The following is an 18,610-nucleotide window of genomic DNA, read 5'->3' as shown; positions in this document are numbered from 1 at the left end:
TGTTGCTACAGAAGGCAATGGGAGGAAATCTTCCTTGCCTCAGCCACTGGGCATGCTTCCGTTGCTTGCACACAACAGGGGCTTAGTAAAAGCAGAGACAAGAAAGGACCAGGGAAAAGAGAGAAAACACTGACCAGAACTCAAGAAATGTTTGAAATAGGTGTGCCAGTCCATGCAGACCTCCTAAAAACCCCTAGAAGAGCAGCAGGTGTGAGCTTGTGGTCCCAAGAAGAGAATGGTTGACAAGTGCAGGCAAAGGGAAGGAATGAAGCAGGGGGCGTGTAGAAATTTTGATGCAGCTCAGTAAGCCACAGGATGCTGAGATGTAGGCAAGAAGACCCTGCAAGAATCTGGAAAGCAGTACCGTTTCAGAGTGTCAAAGGCTGGTCCTTTTCATTATGTACAGATTTGAAACAATTTCTCCTCTGTGATGTTCCTCCCATCACATCCTCGTAAGCCTATTATTTTTCCCTGAAGGCTTTTCTGAGCCATGCTTCACCATTTGATTGCACACAGCGTTTTTAAAAATGGAGAGTGTTTCTTTTCTTCACCATAAAATGGACCAACTGTTGTATGCCTTCTTTTAAGAGACGAGAGATTCTTCATAGTCGACTCTCCGAGGTGCTGAAGAGACTCACCTCCTGGTGGAGAAGGTGGATGGCAAAACAAAGAACTGCAACCCTGGAGCTATCCATGCATTATTCATCCCTTTCCTAGCACTTTTTTGGTGTGCAAAGTGTTTTATAGTAAGTAGCTCATTCATAAATCATGGCTTACTACTAGATTTCAATCACACATGTACTTTCTCCTCAGACTGGCTAACACAGAACAAGAAAACCTAGGGATTTCTAAGGGAATGTGCTCTGAAAAAGCGTCAGGCCAACTCTTTTCTAATGAAAAAAGAAATATTGGGAACAATGTGGTGGCGATGCAGGGGATGTGCTATAAAGCAGGAACAGAATTGATTAGTAACAGAGTGTACTTTTTCACCATGAGGCTCAATTTAATTTCTTAGAGTGGAGACGGGAGGGAGGTCTTCTTCGAAAAAGCTCCCATTTGGAGGACAGTTATTCAGTCAATTTATTTTATGCAGAGGAGGGTGTGTGGTCCCCCCTCCCCCCGCACACAATCCTTCCAAACAGAGCCTGCATACTCCTTGACAGCCCAGGTTCCATTTCCAAAAAATGCAAATGAAAGCCAGAAACTTATATAGAAATGCTCTTTTTCCGTGTCTTTAAACGGTGCTCCAGCAGAAGAAATAATCGCCAAAGCCAAAGATAGTAGTATTAAATAGTAACAATAGTTTTTATTTTAAATCTAGTCTTATTTCATTTCGTTTTTAATTTTCTTTATTATATTTTTTTATCTCATTCTTCCAAAGAGTCTAGTGCGGCATAAATGGCCTTTTATCATCAAAATGACCCTTCAAAGAAAGGTTAGTCTGAAAGATAGCAAATGTGTCATGTGTGACAGCCTTATTGTTTTCATGGGGTTCTCTGATATTTTCTCAACCACCTTGGAATCCATCAATGAGAGAAATGAAAATATTTAAATTGTAAGTCGAAGATGATGATAATCATTATTATTTTATTTATACCCTGCCCATCTGGCTGGGTTTCCCCAGCCACTCTGGGAGGCTTACAACATATCATACAACTGAGGTCCAGTGCCGAGGGCCTTCTGGCGGTTCCCTCACTGCGAGAAGCAAAGTTACAGGGAACCAGGCAGAGGGCCTTCTCAGTGGTGGCGCCCACCCTGTGGAACATGCTCCCTTCAGATGTCAAAGGAATAAACTATCTGACGTTTAGAAGACATCTGAAGGCAGCCCTGTTTAAGGAAGTTTTTAATGACTGATGTTTTAATGTATTTTTAATTTCTTGTTGGAAGCTGCCCAGAATGGCTGAGGAAATCCAGCCAGATAGGCAGGGTATAAGTAATAAATTATTATAATTATTATTGTCATCGTCATCATCATCATCAAACATAATAAATACATCCTTTAAAACTTCCCTAAACAGGGCTGCCTTCAGATATCTTCTAAAAGTCAGATAGTTTTTTTATTTCCTTGGCATCTAAAGGGAGCATGTTCCAAAGGGAGGGAGCCACTACCGAGAAGGCCCTCTGCCTGGTTCCCTGCAACTTCGCTTCTTGCAGTGAGGGAACCAGCAGAAGACCCTCAGTGTCTGGGCTGAGTGATGGGGGTGGAGATTTTCTTTTGCCATGTTGCAAAGAGGCAGATTGAAGGTGCTGTCCAAAGTGGTAGGAAAGTAACGGCCCGCTTTGGATGCACCACTAAGTTTGTTTATTGTAAGTATTTTTATACTACTCTTCAATCATATTCCCAAGGAGGTATAATATGATCTAGCATTAGATGAACAAGAACAGGAGAGCCTTGGGCTCCTTGGCCCTCCCTTGTCTTGTCTCTGGTGCAGCAGCAAGGAGGAGGTTGGAAGTATCTGCATCAATACTGGGGAACCTGTAGCTGTTTTAAACTATGGTTAGTGAACAAGTCAGGACTGAATTCTTGGAAGATGAAGGCTTTGTGGATAGGTGGTTCCTGTGTCCATAAAACAAGCCAACTGCCTGTTCTGGAGGGAGTTGGATTCCCTCTGAAGAAGCAGGCACGTAGCTTGGAGGTACTCCTGGATAAGCAAGTGACCTCTGTGGCTAGTAGTGCCTTCTACCAGCTCCATCTGGTATGCCAGCTATGGCTGTATCTGGATCAGGAAAGCCTGGGCACTGTGGTCCATGCAGTAGTGATATCAAGGATGGACTACTGCGATGTTTGCTATGCGGTGCCCATGGACCTGACCTGGAAGCTCCAACCAGTGCAGAATGCAGCACCCAGACTGCTGATGAAGGCAGATGGGTGACAGCATCAGGTTCAAGGTTCTTGCATTAATATACAAGGCCCTGAGCAACTTGGGTCCCAGACAACGCAAGGACCACCTGGGCCCTTCTATTCCAGCTCAATCACTGAGATCCTCTGGAAGAGCACTGCTCATTGTTCCCTGGGTATCAGAAGCCCAACTAGCTTTAACTAGAGGTTGGGCACTTAGTGTTACTGGTCCCATACTGTGGAATACTCTCCCAGCAGAGATAAGGCATGCATCCTTGCTCCTTGGAGGAATTCAGCAGCACACTAATATCGCAGATACTTATTGAGGGGTTTTTAAGGCCAACAGGCCTATTCAGCTGTTTAAACTATTTAGATTAGCCAGTCATTTTTATGATTCTTCCGTGTGCTTTCTGTGGATCTTGACGTACAGTACCCTGGTGTTCTGTATGAGGGGCAGTCTATAAATGCTTTTCTAAGTATAAATAAGTAAAATGAAGCACAGTTTAATATTGGGAGCGGGTTTAACATTGGGAGCACCATCCCCGCCCCCAGAAGAGGTTAGAGGTAATTATAAACTCTGCCTTAAGCTGTTTGCTAGTATCTGTATTGCAAAGCATCCTTTCTGCAATGAATGACCAAACAGAGAAGTTAACTGCAGTTGGTATCCCACCCTTGCAGTGTTCATCTTTAATCTAACTGTGCCCTCTACTGGCCTGAAAAGAACTCCAAAGAGGGCAGAAACTAACAGCTAAAAAGAAAAATACGTGTGATTATTCCTCCAAACAGTGAAATAGCTCTCAAGGACTGTTTAGCATACAATAGGACTCAGAGCTCTACTGATTTTTAAAACTCTACAATACCATAAACACTGGTTGCCACTCGAGCTTATTCGTTTTAGCCAATAATTCCCATTCTCTGCCTCCTCAGCAGGAGATTAATTGTGAGTGCCGGCCTCTCCTTGGAACACACTAAAATAAAATGAATGTTCTCTTCATCTGAACTTACCAATCTGCATTTTGAAAGAGGAGGCTGAGGACCAGTTCAAGAGAGCACTTTAGTGCAGCTTTGAAATGAAACAGTGTCGCTGCAAATCATTGCCTGGTACGTTTGACAAATTATTAAGCTCTTTCTTGTCTAGAAATTGCACTTTGGGGCAATTGTGATTAGGATGTTTGTAGCCCACAGGCTGTGATGCAAGAAGTGGCCACACCCTTGATACACTGAGAATGACTTTGACGCCGCTGACTTTGCGCTTCCGATTTCAGAGAGGGGCTGGACAGCCAAGGATGTGCTGCCTAACTGCTATGAGGAAACTGTAGAGACCACGGTGAATAACTTTGCCAAATCAAAACTATATTGCCAACAAACCACCGGCTTTTAAAGGACAACTGGAGCAAATCACCTGAATGGACTCCAGAACCTTAATACGATTCTTCTTCCCTTGCATGCCTTGTCTTTTTAGCTTGCAAGCCTGACTGCAGAACCTGTCTCTCTCTGTCACTGATGGGAGCCAACTCAGGGGACAATAACTCAGAAGAGTGGCATAAAAACTCAGCAAATGAATTTAAACATTCATAAGCGCATACACACACACAAGGAGGGGACGCGGGTGGCATTGTGGTCTAAACCACTGAGCCTAGGGCTTGCCGATCAGAAGGTCGGCAGTTCAAATCCCCGCGACGGGGTGAGCTCCCGTTGCTCAGTCCCTGCTCCTGGCTACCTAGCAGTTTGAAAGCACGTCAAGTGCAAGTAGATAAATAGGTACCCTCTGGTGGGAAGGTAAACGATGTTTCCGTGCACTGCTCTGGTTCGCAAGAAGCGGCTTAGTCATGCTGGCCACATTACCCAGAAGCTGACTGCAGACAAACGCCAGCTCCCTCGGCCTATAGAGCGAGATGAGCGCCACAACCCCAAAGTCGTTCACGACTGGACCTGATGGTCAGGGGTACCTTTACCTTTAACACACACACAAAGTAGAACATCGACCCTCAGAAGACCCTGCCACAACAGCCAATTAGTCGGAACAAAAAAGTATTTACCTACTGACAAAAAGTATAGCTGAGAGGAGGCCAGCTTAGCCTCCCACTGGAATGAGTTCCACAATCTGGCAGCAGCCACCAAGAATTCCCTGTCTTGCCTCCTGACCAAATGTGCTTGTGAGGTGGTAAGCCAAGAGAAAGGTCTCCCCAGAAGATCTCAAAGCCCAGGCAGGCTCACAGATAAGAGAAGAAGAGAAGAAGAGTTTGGATTTGATATCCCGCTTTATCACTACCCTAAGGAGTCTCAAAGCGGCTAACAATCTCCTTTCCCTTCCTCCCCCACAAGAAACACTCTGTGAGGTGAGTGAGGCTGAGAGACTTCAGAGAAGTGTGACTAGCCCAAGGTCACCCAGCAGCTGCATGTGGAGGAGCAGGGAATCGAACCCGGTTCACCAGATTACGAGTCCACTGCTCTTAACCACTACACCACACTGGCACAGTCCTTCAGGTAGCCTGGACCCAATCCATACAATAAAATAAATGCTTCTGTGTTTATACCAAGTAGATGGTGTTCATGGTTTCTAGTCTCACTATTATCTCCTCCAGTTAATTGAAAAGCAGTGCAAGAAAGCAAAGACTTACGTCAGTCAAAGAAAAAGTGGTGCGTATATATATCCCTTTGTGACAACCTAAGTACTTTTGGCAAAAGCTAGAAATGAGGCATTAAGGACAGCAAAACACAGATTATTCACCCGCTGATGTAAAGAACTAGAATTAGCAGCAGGAGGACACCACATAAGCTTTCCACTAAAACCTTATAATGTAAAGCAAGCGTCATTACAGCAAACCTAAGAAACGTCTAAGAACTTTAATTATAAGGCTGACATGAGTAGTCATTTGTATCCATTCAAAGAAAGGAGTTTTTAGGAAAATTATAAGTCTCGGAATAAGTCTCAGAAAATCAGAGGCAAATTAGAAATTTTGTATGACACAGGGGGGCTCACCTCTTCTTCTTTAATGATTCGTTTTGTTCTAGGATTTGAGGCTCAGTTGTTTCAACACAAAAGTGGACGGAGGAGTTGTTACAGCTGGCTATGCTTACTTCTATGGGTACAGTGCAGGGATATGGAGTCTGGAAAAAGCCACTGAAATAGCAAATGGAACGCTGGCTGCAGGTGGGGGCAATGAACAACAACTGTTCTAGCCAACTTTGTATAGTGAGATCTGTGGAAAGGGAACAGTTATGGGGAGCAATTCAGGATAGCCTCTCAGGATGGTTTGCATGCAGCATGTTAAGGACCAAACCAGCACATTTATAATTAAAGGATCTCAGATATCAGGGATGGAACAGATGAACCGTATGAAAAAGATGTCAACTTAAGACCTTGGAGAGTTGCTGCCAAATCAGAGCAGACATTACTGGGCTGGATGTCTGACAGTAGGCATGACAGCTACAGCGCTTGGGAATCATGTCCCTACAAATTCAAATTCAGACCAGGCAAAAGGAAGAGCTTCTTCACACAGTGCATAGTTAAATTGTGGAATTTGCTATCACAAGATGTAGTAATGGCCACCAACTTGCGAGGCTTAAAAAGAGGACTAGACAAATACATGGAATCATGTTATCAACAGCCACTTGCCTTGATAGCCATACAGTACATTACCTGCAGCATCAAAGATAGTATGCCTATGAATACCAACTGCTAGGAGTCATAAGTGGGAAGTGTAATATTGCACTCATGTCCTGCCTGTGGGCGTCTGGTTGTTATCTGTGAGTACTGAATGTTTTGAATTATGGTGCTGGAGGAGACTCTTGAGGGTCCCATGGACTGCAAGAAGATCAAACCTATCCATTCTTAAGAAAATCAGCCCTGAGTGCTCACTGGAAGGACAGATCCTGAAGCTGAGACTCCAATACTTTGGCCACCTCATGAGAAGAGAAGACTCCCTGGAAAAGACCCTGATGTTGGGAAAGACGGAGGGCACAAGGAGAAGGGGACAACAGAGGACGAGATGGTTGGATAGTGTTCTCGAAGCTACCAGGATGAGTTTGACCAAACTGCGGGAGGCAGTGGAAGACAGGAGTGCCTGGCGTGCTCTGGTCCATGGGGTCATGAAGAGTTGGACACGGCTAAACGACTAAACAACAACAACAACAATTGAATGTTTAATTAGAGGTCTTTGGCCTAATACAGCAGGCTCTTTACGTAAAATCATATCCTATGCCTGTGCTATGATCCCACGTTTTCTTGTATTAATCAGTAGTGATAAACCTAAACTCCAGCGAAGCCTCAAGATCCCATCACTGGCTCTACTCCACTTGCCTAAACATATATATTGCAGTCTTAGCTATTTCAGCTTATGCCCTCTCTTGCATCAGGTTGCCAGACAAGGTAATTTAAGCCACAAAATCGACTACATGGAAAATCTGTAATGGAAAATTCCTAAAATTATCACCTGTTGATTTCTCCTTATAGGACTTCCTTCATTTCTCCTTTTGTTTCCCTGCAGCACATATAAAAATGTTACTGGGAGAGCTGAGGTTATCCTTCATTTTTTCATTCCTCAGTCCTTTCCTAGCAGTAAACAGTGCAATTACAGCAAGTGGCTCCAATTTACTTGGGAGAACCAGGACAGGGACATAGAAAGCCTTGCCTCTTCAACCTACTATTTCCTTGCAGGTGGCAGTAAGAAACACATGCACCTGGATTCCCCCTGTCTCAAAGAGCAAATGACAGCTTTGGATTTATTTTTTTATTTTTTGCAAGCAATGGGGGACCGTCTACTACACACACAAGCTGGCTCCTCTTGTGTGGGTGTTCCGGTCTACCATTACCACCTGCCAATTAGCCACTACCATACCTGGGGAAATAAGTGTTTGAAGGCGCCCTCATATAGCTAACCAGAGGCCAGATCAGAGGACAAGGAGGGACTTTAGTGTGCCATGTTGCGCCTGCTGACATCAGCAGCATCACAGGTGCTATATTTAGATTCCTTTGAATCTAAATATAGATCTCCTTGGTCTCCTGCAAGAGCACTGAGAATTCTGCTGCTCTCATTTCCCCACAACTAAGAAGGTAGAAAGGGGGGGGGGAATCCTCTAGTTTTTTAAAGGAACAATGCACCAGCTCCATCTACAGTTTCTCTCTGACTTACTAGAACTAGTGTCAGAGTTCAGCAAAGTCTGCACTTTTTCCCAGCCCCTTAACTTGCAGAAATCCAATTTCACAGACAGTACAGAAGTCCATGATTTCCACGAGTACATAACCTCTGTCAGAGTAAATGCAGACTGCACTGCATCACAGACAGGTGCCTACACAATTCAACATGAATCTGCCAGTTCCGCAGAAAAAAGGCTCACAGGGACACACTAGAGACTTTTGAAATTGATTAGATTCCCACCTCTTTTCCTATGGGGAATAAATGCTAATTTTCCATCAAAAAGACACAAACACATTCACTCTGCAACATATTACCTTGACAGTTTTATCCATAGATGCAGAGAGCAACATATGGCTCCACTTCTGCACAGGGCACCACTGGACCACGTTAACTGGACCGCTGTGATCAGACATCTGAAATACCAGGTTCCTAGGAATTTCAGTTATCCCATATTTAGAACCTATGTATGGCATAATATATTGGGAAGTATTAAAGGACATCTGTTCTCCTGCTGTATCAAGTTTAGCTGCACAACTTGTGCTCTGGCCACTGTCTTCAGCTTCACAAAGAAGTGGATTTTTTTCCTGCCGCAGTCTTTTAGGGATATATGGTCTCAGCCCTTGTATAGTAACTTCGCTGTAATCACAGGGCCTCTTCTGAGAGTAACTCTCATTTGCAGAAAATAGTCTAGGTGTTTCAGGCTGTAATTTCTTAACAAATGTGGTTGCCATATAGTTTCTATTAGGTTTTAGGTGCTGGAGAAGAGTATCTTCATGAAACATGTTACTCCTAGAACTGCCAATGTATTCCACAGGTTGGAATGTGCTATCAGAAAATTTGACTGTCCCATCACAAGGCTGAGCAGCAGTCATAGCAGAATTTGTAACATTTATTCCACTGGCAGGGGCATCTTCAGATTTCCCATCCTCTGTCTCAGAGTCTGAATCTTCGTAAGCAACAAGTGAGGGATTCATCAAGTCGGCTGCAACAGAATTCTCTAAATTTTCCCTTTAGATCTTCATAAACAGTGAAAAGCTTCTGCGATGAAAATCTACAAATTTAAGGAAATTCACTTTAAAGAACTCATTTTTCAGTCAAAGAAACATAGCATACTTTCATACTTACAAACATTACACCAGGGTGGTTTGTGAGCCTCCACAGAGTAACCATTACTATGTTCATAATTAAATATTTAATTAAGTTAACACATTCCAGTTTACATTAACAGCCAGAAAATAACCTGGAATGCCATGGCCTTCCAAAGACAATTCCAGTAATTTGACAATTTTTACTCAAAAGAAAACTGCAAACATTTACTGAGAAAGTACTGAATCAGAGAGCCAGCTAGCTTTAGTGTTCAAAAGGCTTGTCTCAGCAGCAAACCTGTATCATAACAAGCAAGGGAATGTATTGTGTGCTCCCCACAACATTTGGTTTTCTGAAAAAGCAAGTGCAGGGACCAACCATCATTGGAAAATAATAAAACAATGGATAAATAAAAAAATTAATAAAACAGATGCATTTAATTGTCTCTTTGCTTAATGAATTGGCAGTGGGCTCAAGCCTAAAACAATGGATAAATAAAAAAATTAATAAAACAGATGCATTTAATTGTCTCTTTGCTTAATGAATTGGCAGTGGGCTCAAGCCTATGTGTGACCATTTGTTTTTTAGCTTATCATTAATAATGTATCAATTATGAACAGATAAGTGAATGGAGAATGTGCTGCTGCTAAAATTAGTGCAGCACCCTGCTGCAGCACGTTATTATTTTTTACAGCTGAACCTTTCAAGGGCAGCTCTTAACAATTCCATACATAAACACTAAATGAAACTGAATTATGACAATAAATATGTATCTGTTGGAAGCCACGGACACTTTTAAAAAAAACACCTGCAAAACAGCAGCATCCAAGGGTTAAAAAACCACTTCTGCGGAACTGGCACATTCTCTAAAATGTTGTGGAAAGCTTAGCTTTCAAAGCGCACATTTTCCTGTTACCTAAGCGACTGTAGATAATTCTGTTATCAATATGCCACCACCATGAAGAAGGAAAACTCGAGTGTGGCATGCAAATACCTTTCCCCTACCCCATCCCGGAATGTATAAAACTAGCAGAATTGTTAGATCTATATCAAAACCTGTGTTTGCCAACAGACCCCCCAAAACACAAATAAACATACATACACTTTGGGGGAGGGGATTGTGCGCCTGTATTACAAGGTAGCCACACAGCAAGGCTTTCTACAACTATATTAAGCTTAGCTACAATAACAAGAGTTGTGAAACAGGGGCGCTTTGAGCACGTACTTTGCATAAAAAACCTCCTTTCCCCCGCTTCAAAGCGGCCCGAGTGCCACGCGAAGCAGCTCCGCCTGTACTGCCTGCAGCCAACGTCTGCCAAGAAGGGACCAGGACCGGTTTCCATGCACGGGGGGACCCTTTTCACGGCAACACCGCCCTCACGCAGCCTCCCTCCACGCTGCTTGCCGCTCGGCTTCGCAGCGTGGGCAGGTGCCTTCCGCTGAAACGGTTCCCCCCAGGAAACTCGACCCGGCATCGAACGGTCCGGGCCCCCTCCGGTACCCCCTTCACCGGCGTCCTTCGTTCTGTGTTTTTGTTTGTTCGCTCGCCCCCTTCGGCTTACGGCGCGGCTCTCACCGAAGACCTCGCCTCCTCCCTTCCGCAGTTCTGGGCATGGGCCTAGCTGTCCTCTCTCGCTCCTCTTCACCGGTGGTTCCGGGCTCAGGTGCGTGTTTCCCGCCCGGACGGCGATGAGCGACGCACTTGGCTGATGCAAAGGGGAGTCGCGGCTTCTTCCAGAGGCGGTGAGAGAAGCGGCTGTCTCCTGAGGCAGGTGAGGAGCCGGGGGGGGGGGGAGAGGCGAGTAGTCGGGGGAGAGGCGCCCCTGCAGCCCACCCTTTGAGTGGGAGGTCTTGCGCTGGGGAAGAAGACCGTGGGGGTCCGACCCGTCGCCCAACTGACCCATTATTCGCCTCATGTAGTTCCCCCCCAAAAAAGACAGGGCCGACCCAAAATATATATTCCAAAATATAAGATTATAAAATAAAATAAAACCTACATGCAGCAATAGTGATTTGTGTTGTGTACATAGCTGTCAACGTTTCCCCTTTTTTAAGGGAAATTCCCTTATTCCGAATAGGTTTCCTCGCAAGAAAAGGGAAAAGTGGACAGCTATGGTTGTGTAGGCTCCTACAGTGGTACCTCAGGTTACATACGCTTCAGGTTACAGACCCCGCTAACCCAGAAATAGTGCTTCAGGTTAAGAACTTTGCTTCAGGATGAGAACAGAAATCGTGCTCCGGCGGCGCGGCAGCAGCAGGAGGCCCCATTGGCTAAAGTGGTGCTTCAGGTTAAGAACAGTTTCAGGTTAAGTATGGACCTCTGGAACGAATTAAGTACTTAACCCGAGGTAGCACTGTATTTGTTATGTGCAAATGGTTTTAGATACCTATTAGGTCCAACAGCTGGGCATATAAAAGGTCCTATCAAACCTAGGGCCGCATCAAACCTAAACCCGGCCCTGCCTGAGGCAGACCGCCCTCCCCAAATGCTGACACACAAACGCCTCCCCACCAGGGAAGAAGGGGTGAGGGAAGAACTACATCAGGAGCAAGCGGGGGGGGAGATCTACATCTGGATCTGCTCCCCCTGTGGATCCTGCGGCCTGAGGCAGTTGCCTCACCTTGTCTCCTTTTTTAATTTTTTTATTTGCATTTTTAATACAGAGACAGAAAAGAAAAACAGCACATCCCCTTCCCTCCACCCCCACCCCCCAGTTGTACAACTTTCATACCAATCTGGACTTACAGCTGTATACCTGGTGACTTCCCTTCCACCCTTTTCCTGGTTTCTTTATTTTTCCTATTAAATCACGTATTCTACATTTCTAATCTTCTAATTCCTTCCTCTGTTGATTTGTATTAGCTCCTATTCTGCGGGATTTACTGAAGACCTGCTAGGTTATTTACTTGTTTATACCGTATCCTAAAATATTCAATAAACATTTTCCAATCCTCCTTATCATCCTTTTCTCTTATCCTATTCGTTATACGTGCCAATTCAGCATATTCAAGCATTTTAAACTGCCGCTCTTCCTTAGTGGGTACCATACTTGTTCATCACTAATTACTTTTTTTCCAGCTGGAACTCACCAGAACTAAGTTCTGGCACCTCTCAGGTGGGCGCCATTGCTGTTATAAGAGAACAAGGGAGGCGTTTGTGGTGAGTTCCAGCGTCTCTTTTTTCTAGAAAAGTAGGACTGGCTATATCTTGTAGGAACAAATGCCATAGTTCAGCAGTGTTCCCTGTGTGGGAAAGGTACTATAAAGCCTTTAACATCTTGGGATCTGTTTAGCTGACTACGAAATCTCCTCACCCCATATGTGCCCACTCAACCACTTCTATCAGCAGAATTGGCACTTTTACAGGTGCCACATAATACCTGGACTGCATCTGTAAGAACTCTGTCATTTAGTGTGGCGGCACCAACATCTTTGAACTCCCTGCCTTTTGATATCAGGCAGGTGTCTTCATTATATTATTTTCAGTGCCTGCTGAAGATGTTTCTTATTTAGGCAAGCCTAGTCAGATGTTTGGAACGCAGGTGGCGCTGTGGTCTAAATCACTGAGCCTCTTGGGCTTGCCGATCAGAAGGTTGGCGGTTCAAATCCCCGCGACGGGGTGAGCTCCCATTGCTTGGTCCCAGCTCCTGCCAACCTAGCAGTTTGAAAGTGCAAGTAGATAAAAGTGCAAGTAGATAAATAGGTACCGCTCCAGTGGGAAGATAAATGGCGTTTCCGTGCACTGCTCTGGTTCACCAGAAGTGGCTTAGTCATGCTGGCCACATGACCCGGAAGCTGTCTGCGGACAAACGCCGGCTCCCTCCGCCTATATAGCGAGATGAGCGTACAACCCCAGAGTCGTCCATGACTGGACCTAACAGTCGGGATACCTTTACCTTTACTCAGATGTTTAGAAAGTTTTTAGGAGTTTTAATTTGTTTTGGTCTATTCTATTGTGGTTTTAATTTCCTTGGTGTTTTAAATTATGGTTGTAAATCTTTAGTGAAAATTTTATTTCTTGTTTTTCTTGTACAAACTACTCTGAGGTTTTTTCTACAATCAAGCAGTATATAATTTTTATGAAAAAAAATAATTTTTGATTGTCCTGAATCTTCCAACATTCACTGAGTGGCCTCAGATTCTGCTGTTATGAGAGACAGAGAGAAATCAACCAATCAATCAGTCTCCCTATCCACTTCCTCTGCACCATGTGTAATATTATATACCTCTAACATGCCCCAAATGTAGCATTTCCTCATAGGGGAATTGCTTGGTTGGAGTCCCTTTCTGAAGGAAAGAAGACTGGTGTGTCTGGACCATCTTGAGGAGGCATGATCTCTGCTTCCACTCCCACTGTCACCACTTTCTTTGCCTAATGGCAAACATTGTATGTGACCTCTTTGTCCACCCTGAGACTGGGCACTGAGTTTATTAGATCAGCGTAACCAAAATATGATGATACTTAGCATTTGTATCGCCCTTGCCAGTGTTTTAAAAACACTTTACATGCTTGAAGTTCACATGTACTACCGTATTTTTCGCACCATAGGACGCACCGGACAATAGGACGCACCTTGTTTTAGAGGGGGGAGATCAAGGGGAAAAAATTCTTCCGCTCTCTGCCCAGTGCCCCTTCAGCGAAGCGGCAGGAGGCGCTGCACAGAGAGTGGGAGAATTTTCCCCCTCTTGTTTTCCCTCTCTAAAACAAGGTTCCGTTTAAGGTGCATTCAGGCGGCTACCTTGGAAGGTTCCTTTCGACCTGCTCTTTGGGGCTGGCGGGGGGGGGGGGGAGCCCACCACCAGCCCCAAAGAGCAGGTCAGGGAGCAGCGGAAAGGTGCAGCGGAGAGGCTGCTGCCATAGTCACGCGTCACTTCTCCAGCTGGGAGAGGGTCGCGGGGCTATGGCTTCTTTAGCCCCGCGCGCGCTGTCCCGGCTGGAGAGGTGACGCGCGGCTATGGAGGCTCCTGCCATAGCCACGCGTCACCTCTCCAGCCGGGAGAGGGTCGCGGGGGGCTGCTTTAGCCCCGCGCGCACTCTCCCGGCTGGAGAGGTGACCCGCGGCTATGGCAGGAGCCTCCTGCCATAGCCGCGCGTCACCTCTCCAGCCGGGAGAGGGTCGCGGGGCTATGGCGTCTTCGCTCCATAGGACGCACACAGATTTCCCCTTCATTTTTGAAGGGGAAAAGGTGCGTCCTGTAGAGCGAAAAATACGGTATATATCACATGTGCTATCATCCTTATACCAACGCTGAAGGTAAGTCATCATTATTATACCTCTGCTACAGCAGAGGGGGAACTGAGACAGAGGTAAGAGTGGCTTGCCTAAGGTCACCTGGTGAGTTCTTGGCAGAGGCAAATTTCATACCAGAGGCTTCACAATTCATAACCATTATTCCACGTTTGGATTTGGTCTCTCCTTACATCTTTTAAGAAAGGCTTTTAAGAGGAGGCAGAAGGAGTTGCAGGTGGATTTGGAAAACATAGGAAGCTTCCTTACACAAGGTCAGACTTTTGTTCATCTAGCTCAGCAGTTTCCCAGGGTCTTTAGCAAAGATCTTTCCTGTCAGCTGCTATTTGATCCCTCTTTTAAAGGTAATGTGGAGTATTGAAACTGGGGCTTTCTGCCTGCATAGCATGCCCTGGATTCATGAGCTACAGTCTCTCTCCATGCTCCCTAGTGGTCACATCTCCTGTAGTCACGCTAGCAAAGAGACTTCTTTCTGAGATCCTGGAAAGCTGCTGCAATTCAGAGGAAACCAGTGAATCACTGGTCTGTCATGGCATCTCATGGCGGTTGTCTCTCCTGGCCCTATTCCAAAAAGTGGGGTAATCTGATTGAGAAATAGCTTTGCTTACAAGGCTGATTCTGAACTTGTGAGTTGAGCAGGCGGAGAGTCATCAGCATTGTCCCAATTAGGGTTCGCAGCATTCCATGCACAGGTCTTTTTAAGGCGTGTTTATGTCATGCAGACTTTCCATGATTATTGAAGGAAATAATAACATGCACCTAGCAATCATGTCTGTCAAAAAGAGTGTTGAGCTGCCTTTGGAGACTAAGCTGTCAACCCCAAAATCTTGGCTTCACAGTTTGCCTCTTCCACAGAATATGTTAATATTGATCTACTGAGATAACGTAAGATACGTGCTTTGAACACTTAAAGTACTGAGTGCTAATAGTACTTAAATACTAAGTATTATTATAACTTCTATTCCCTACTTCCAACCCTTTCTTACTATTCACCAGACAGTGGTACAAGCTATTTAAAAAAAAAATACTACTATTTATTGCTCTATTTATATAGCTACCCATCAGCACATGTTCCCGGTACCATTTACAGGGCACAGAGTAAACTGCAATATTAAAACACAAGATAATAATTTAAAGCATTAATAAAATGTAACAGAAAACGTTCATTTTTTTGGCAGAGACCTCCTGCCAAAATACAGTCAGTTAGCAGACCAATAAGATAAAACACAGAGTGTACAATAAGAGCCCAAATTGAGAGCTGTGTATACTTAAACACTTGGAAGAAGGCTGAATTGCTTGCTACTTTCTGACAGAACATTGTTAGTGATTGAAGTTGCCTCCCAGTCACCTCTCAGCTTCCCCCTGCCCGCCAAACAAACATTTGAAGGGGCACTGTGGCTGACCATCCGCATGAGTATGTTACTGCTCTGGTTTTCACATTTTCTACCTTCTGGGAGGCCTTTCAACAACTATTTCCCTGATAAGGAATATTGTACACAACTTGCATATTTGCCATGGAACCTCTGTGTCTTGCAGAGGGTTTAGGGAGTTATCTTAGCGTTAACATATAAGAGCTGGGCTTATGGACTCGCACAAACTGAGAATATTCCCTAGAATACTCCCAGTATGCACTTTATTGCACATTCCAGGTGGTGGAAACGGGGAGGGAAGCTGCCTTGCAGAAAAGCTTGACAACCATTATGATTTTCAGATTGAGGAGGCTCTGGTAAGCTTCCAAGGAATTCTAGGGCTCCTTCGTACATTTCCTGAAAATCTGTACTCTTTTGCTTCATTCTGAAGTATTGGGGAATTTTTGCTTATGCTAGTGATTTAACAATACACTGTTAATCATACACTTTGACACGTTAATATTTATTGGTTTTGTAATGGAGTGAGCAAAGAACATTAATGTAAATCTTACTATATATTATAACAGAGGTTGTCAAACTAAGGCCCGCGGGCCGGATACGGCCCACCAAGCTCGTTAATCTGGCCTGCGAACCTTGCGGACCCTGCCACCCACTCGGTCAATCACTGCGCTAAACAGGTGCGGCACAGAGGCCTCGCCGCACGGAGACTGACTTCCGCGGCACGGCTTCTGATTGGCTGCAGGAAGCTCCTGCAGCCAATCAGAAGTCATGGGCGCCTCTGGGCACTGTCCCTTCCTTCCTGCTGAGGTGTCTGAACAGGAGGAAGTGGCCGAGCGGGAAGGAAGCAGCAGCAGCACGGAGGCTGCCTCCGCCACCCAGGCCAGCGGCATCTGAGTATCGCCTCTTCCTTCCCGCTAAGGTGGCCAAGCAGGAGGAAGCGGCTAAGCGGGAAGGAAGTGGCAGTGGCATGGAGGCTGCCTCCGCTGCCCAGGTCAGCGGCATGGGCTCTGTGCCCCACCGAGACAGAGGACGCCAATGCTGCCAAAGACAAGGCAGCATTGGTGGCTGTGGTGTGAGTGGCATAGGCAGGGGGGCCTTTTGGGAGGGGAGGTGCTTTCAGGAGGCGGTGGGTCCAGCCCCCCACAAAGTCTGAGGGACAGTGGATTGGCCCCCTCCTGGAAAAGTTTGCCAACCCCTGTATTATAACCTTAAAAGGGCAATTAAAATGCAATGTTCCCTTGTGCTATACAGAGAAGGCAGGGATACTGTCCTGTTTAAGCAGGAGTCAGGGAAAGTGAGCACCTGTGGGGTTTTAATACTTCCTTAACTGATAGGCTTTCTGCCTTCTGGGGTCTAAAGTTTGCATTTGTGTGAGCAGTTCAGGATTGGAACAACCTGCCTGGGGAGAGTAAAGAACCACCGTTCTTGTACGCTTCTTAAGGAATGATTGACTAAGTATTGTCTAATGATGTTTCAAATTTAGTTTTGTGCTCTATCTTGCCATTCGGTGGGCTACAGCTCTTGAAAATCTGTCTTCAGTTGGCCGGGGTTGTGATCCATAATTGAGGCACGCTCAGGGTGGGGGCGATAAATAAGCAAACATTTACCCGGTGTTACAGAACAGCATTTACAAAGTAAATCCGGGTTTGGTTCTTTTTAGGACTGTGACCATTGTAATTTCCATAAGGCTATAGTCAACATTGTATTAAGGTGAATGTTCTGAGGGTTCTCCCAATCCTCTGGAGCATGGCATCACGCAGGATGTGCATAGGGTGTCCAGAAACTGATGGCATTTTGTCTGTGTTTTTGCAAATGATAGTGATAGAGCTTACCAGAGTTTGCATTAGTTTTTGGGAGCTCATCTGAAAAACAAACTGAAGGTTGAAAATTGTAAATATACCCTGTCTTTTCCTCATTTCAAAAGCAGACATTGTATAAGTAAGTTTGCCATTTCACTTATTTGTTGAATAAGTAAAATGCATTAAAAATGATTGGCAGAAAATTTCTATGAAAAATTGAGACTAAAATTAGATCCCATGGGAATAGATTTTTTGAGTGGAGAAGTGGAGATGGAAGAGTTATTACATGTAATTTTTTGCTTAAGCGTAATTGACTAAGGCAAAGCATTTGGCATCGTAATAATGGCATGTAGATGAGTGGAATAGAATTCTCAAAGCATACTATGAAACCCTGTTTTTTAAGTGTTGAGGAAAAAGTAGCAATGATATACCTAGCCACAGAGCTAGGCAGAAGTGTAATTAATATATCTAAAGCAAATATTCATTTCCCAAGTCAAGTTCCAGGAATAACAGTTTACTCAGCAAGTTAAAACAGTGATTGGCTTTAGTTTGATGCATTGTATGGTGTATTTGTTCCAGAAGTGATATTTGAGATGCAATCAAGCAAATGGAGGAGTATTGCAGTGAAAAGGGATATTGCTGTATTGGGATTAAAGGAAATTGGAGAATTGTGGAGAAATTGCTGAAAATTCAAGGCTGTGAAAGGATATGCTTACACACTGGGACTTGTGGCTTCCTTTTGAAGGCTACAACAGCACTTTGGAACTAAGCCCCATGAATATTGCGGGACTTAACTTCCAAGTCTATTCCATTCTGGTTTCATGCCTGACCATGGCACTGAAACCACCTTGGTTGAAGACATTTGTCAGGAGAGAGATAGAGGAGTATGAACCTGCTCATTCTCCTTGATCCCTTGCAGCTTTTAATATTGTTGATCATGGTGTCCTTCTGGAGCATCTCTAGGATATGGAGATTGGGGGCACTGTGGTTCAACAGTTCCTCTTTCCTCTTTCTGTTTCCAGAAAGTAGCTTGGGAAGCTACTGTTCAGCACCGTGAGAGTTGTTCTGTGGGGTCCCGCAGGGTTCCACCTTGTTCCCCATGCTGTTTAACATCTATAGGAAGCCT

General features: G+C 44.8%; 2 protein-coding genes across 7 annotated transcripts in view; one reads left to right on the top strand and one right to left on the bottom strand.

Moving 5' to 3' along the window:
- Positions 1-10,477, bottom strand: part of WDR25 (WD repeat domain 25) — a 111,418-nt gene extending 100,941 nt beyond the window's left edge. For 3 of the 4 annotated variants that reach the window (XR_014548824.1, XR_014548825.1, XM_083616552.1), the window contains exons 1-2: positions 10,292-10,477; positions 8,295-9,031 (exon numbers count right to left, since the gene is read on the bottom strand). Coding sequence is in view for 2 of the 4 variants with exons in the window: in XM_083616552.1 (XP_083472678.1) it covers positions 8,295-8,954 (660 nt within the window). In the remaining 2 variants the exon portion in view is untranslated. The other variant, XM_083616553.1, reaches the window with a different exon arrangement.
- Positions 10,478-10,541: 64 nt separating this feature from the next.
- WARS1 (tryptophanyl-tRNA synthetase 1) overlaps positions 10,542-18,610 on the top strand; it is a 28,376-nt gene continuing 20,307 nt past the window's right edge. The window contains exons 1-2 of one of the 3 annotated variants that reach the window (XM_083616969.1): positions 10,542-10,838; positions 12,146-12,226. The gene's annotated coding sequence lies outside the window, so the exon portion shown is untranslated. Of the gene's footprint in view, positions 10,839-12,145; positions 12,227-14,498; positions 14,570-18,610 lie in introns of those variants that run through there. The other 2 variants (XM_083616970.1, XM_083616971.1) reach the window with 2 other exon arrangements.

The sequence above is a fragment of the Podarcis filfolensis genome, assembly GCF_964270895.1.
Source record: "Podarcis filfolensis genome assembly, chromosome: 1".
NCBI lineage: Eukaryota > Metazoa > Chordata > Lepidosauria > Squamata > Lacertidae > Podarcis > Podarcis filfolensis.
The sequence above is the reverse complement of the archived record's forward strand: the minus strand, read 5'-3'. Positions and strand labels throughout refer to the sequence as shown.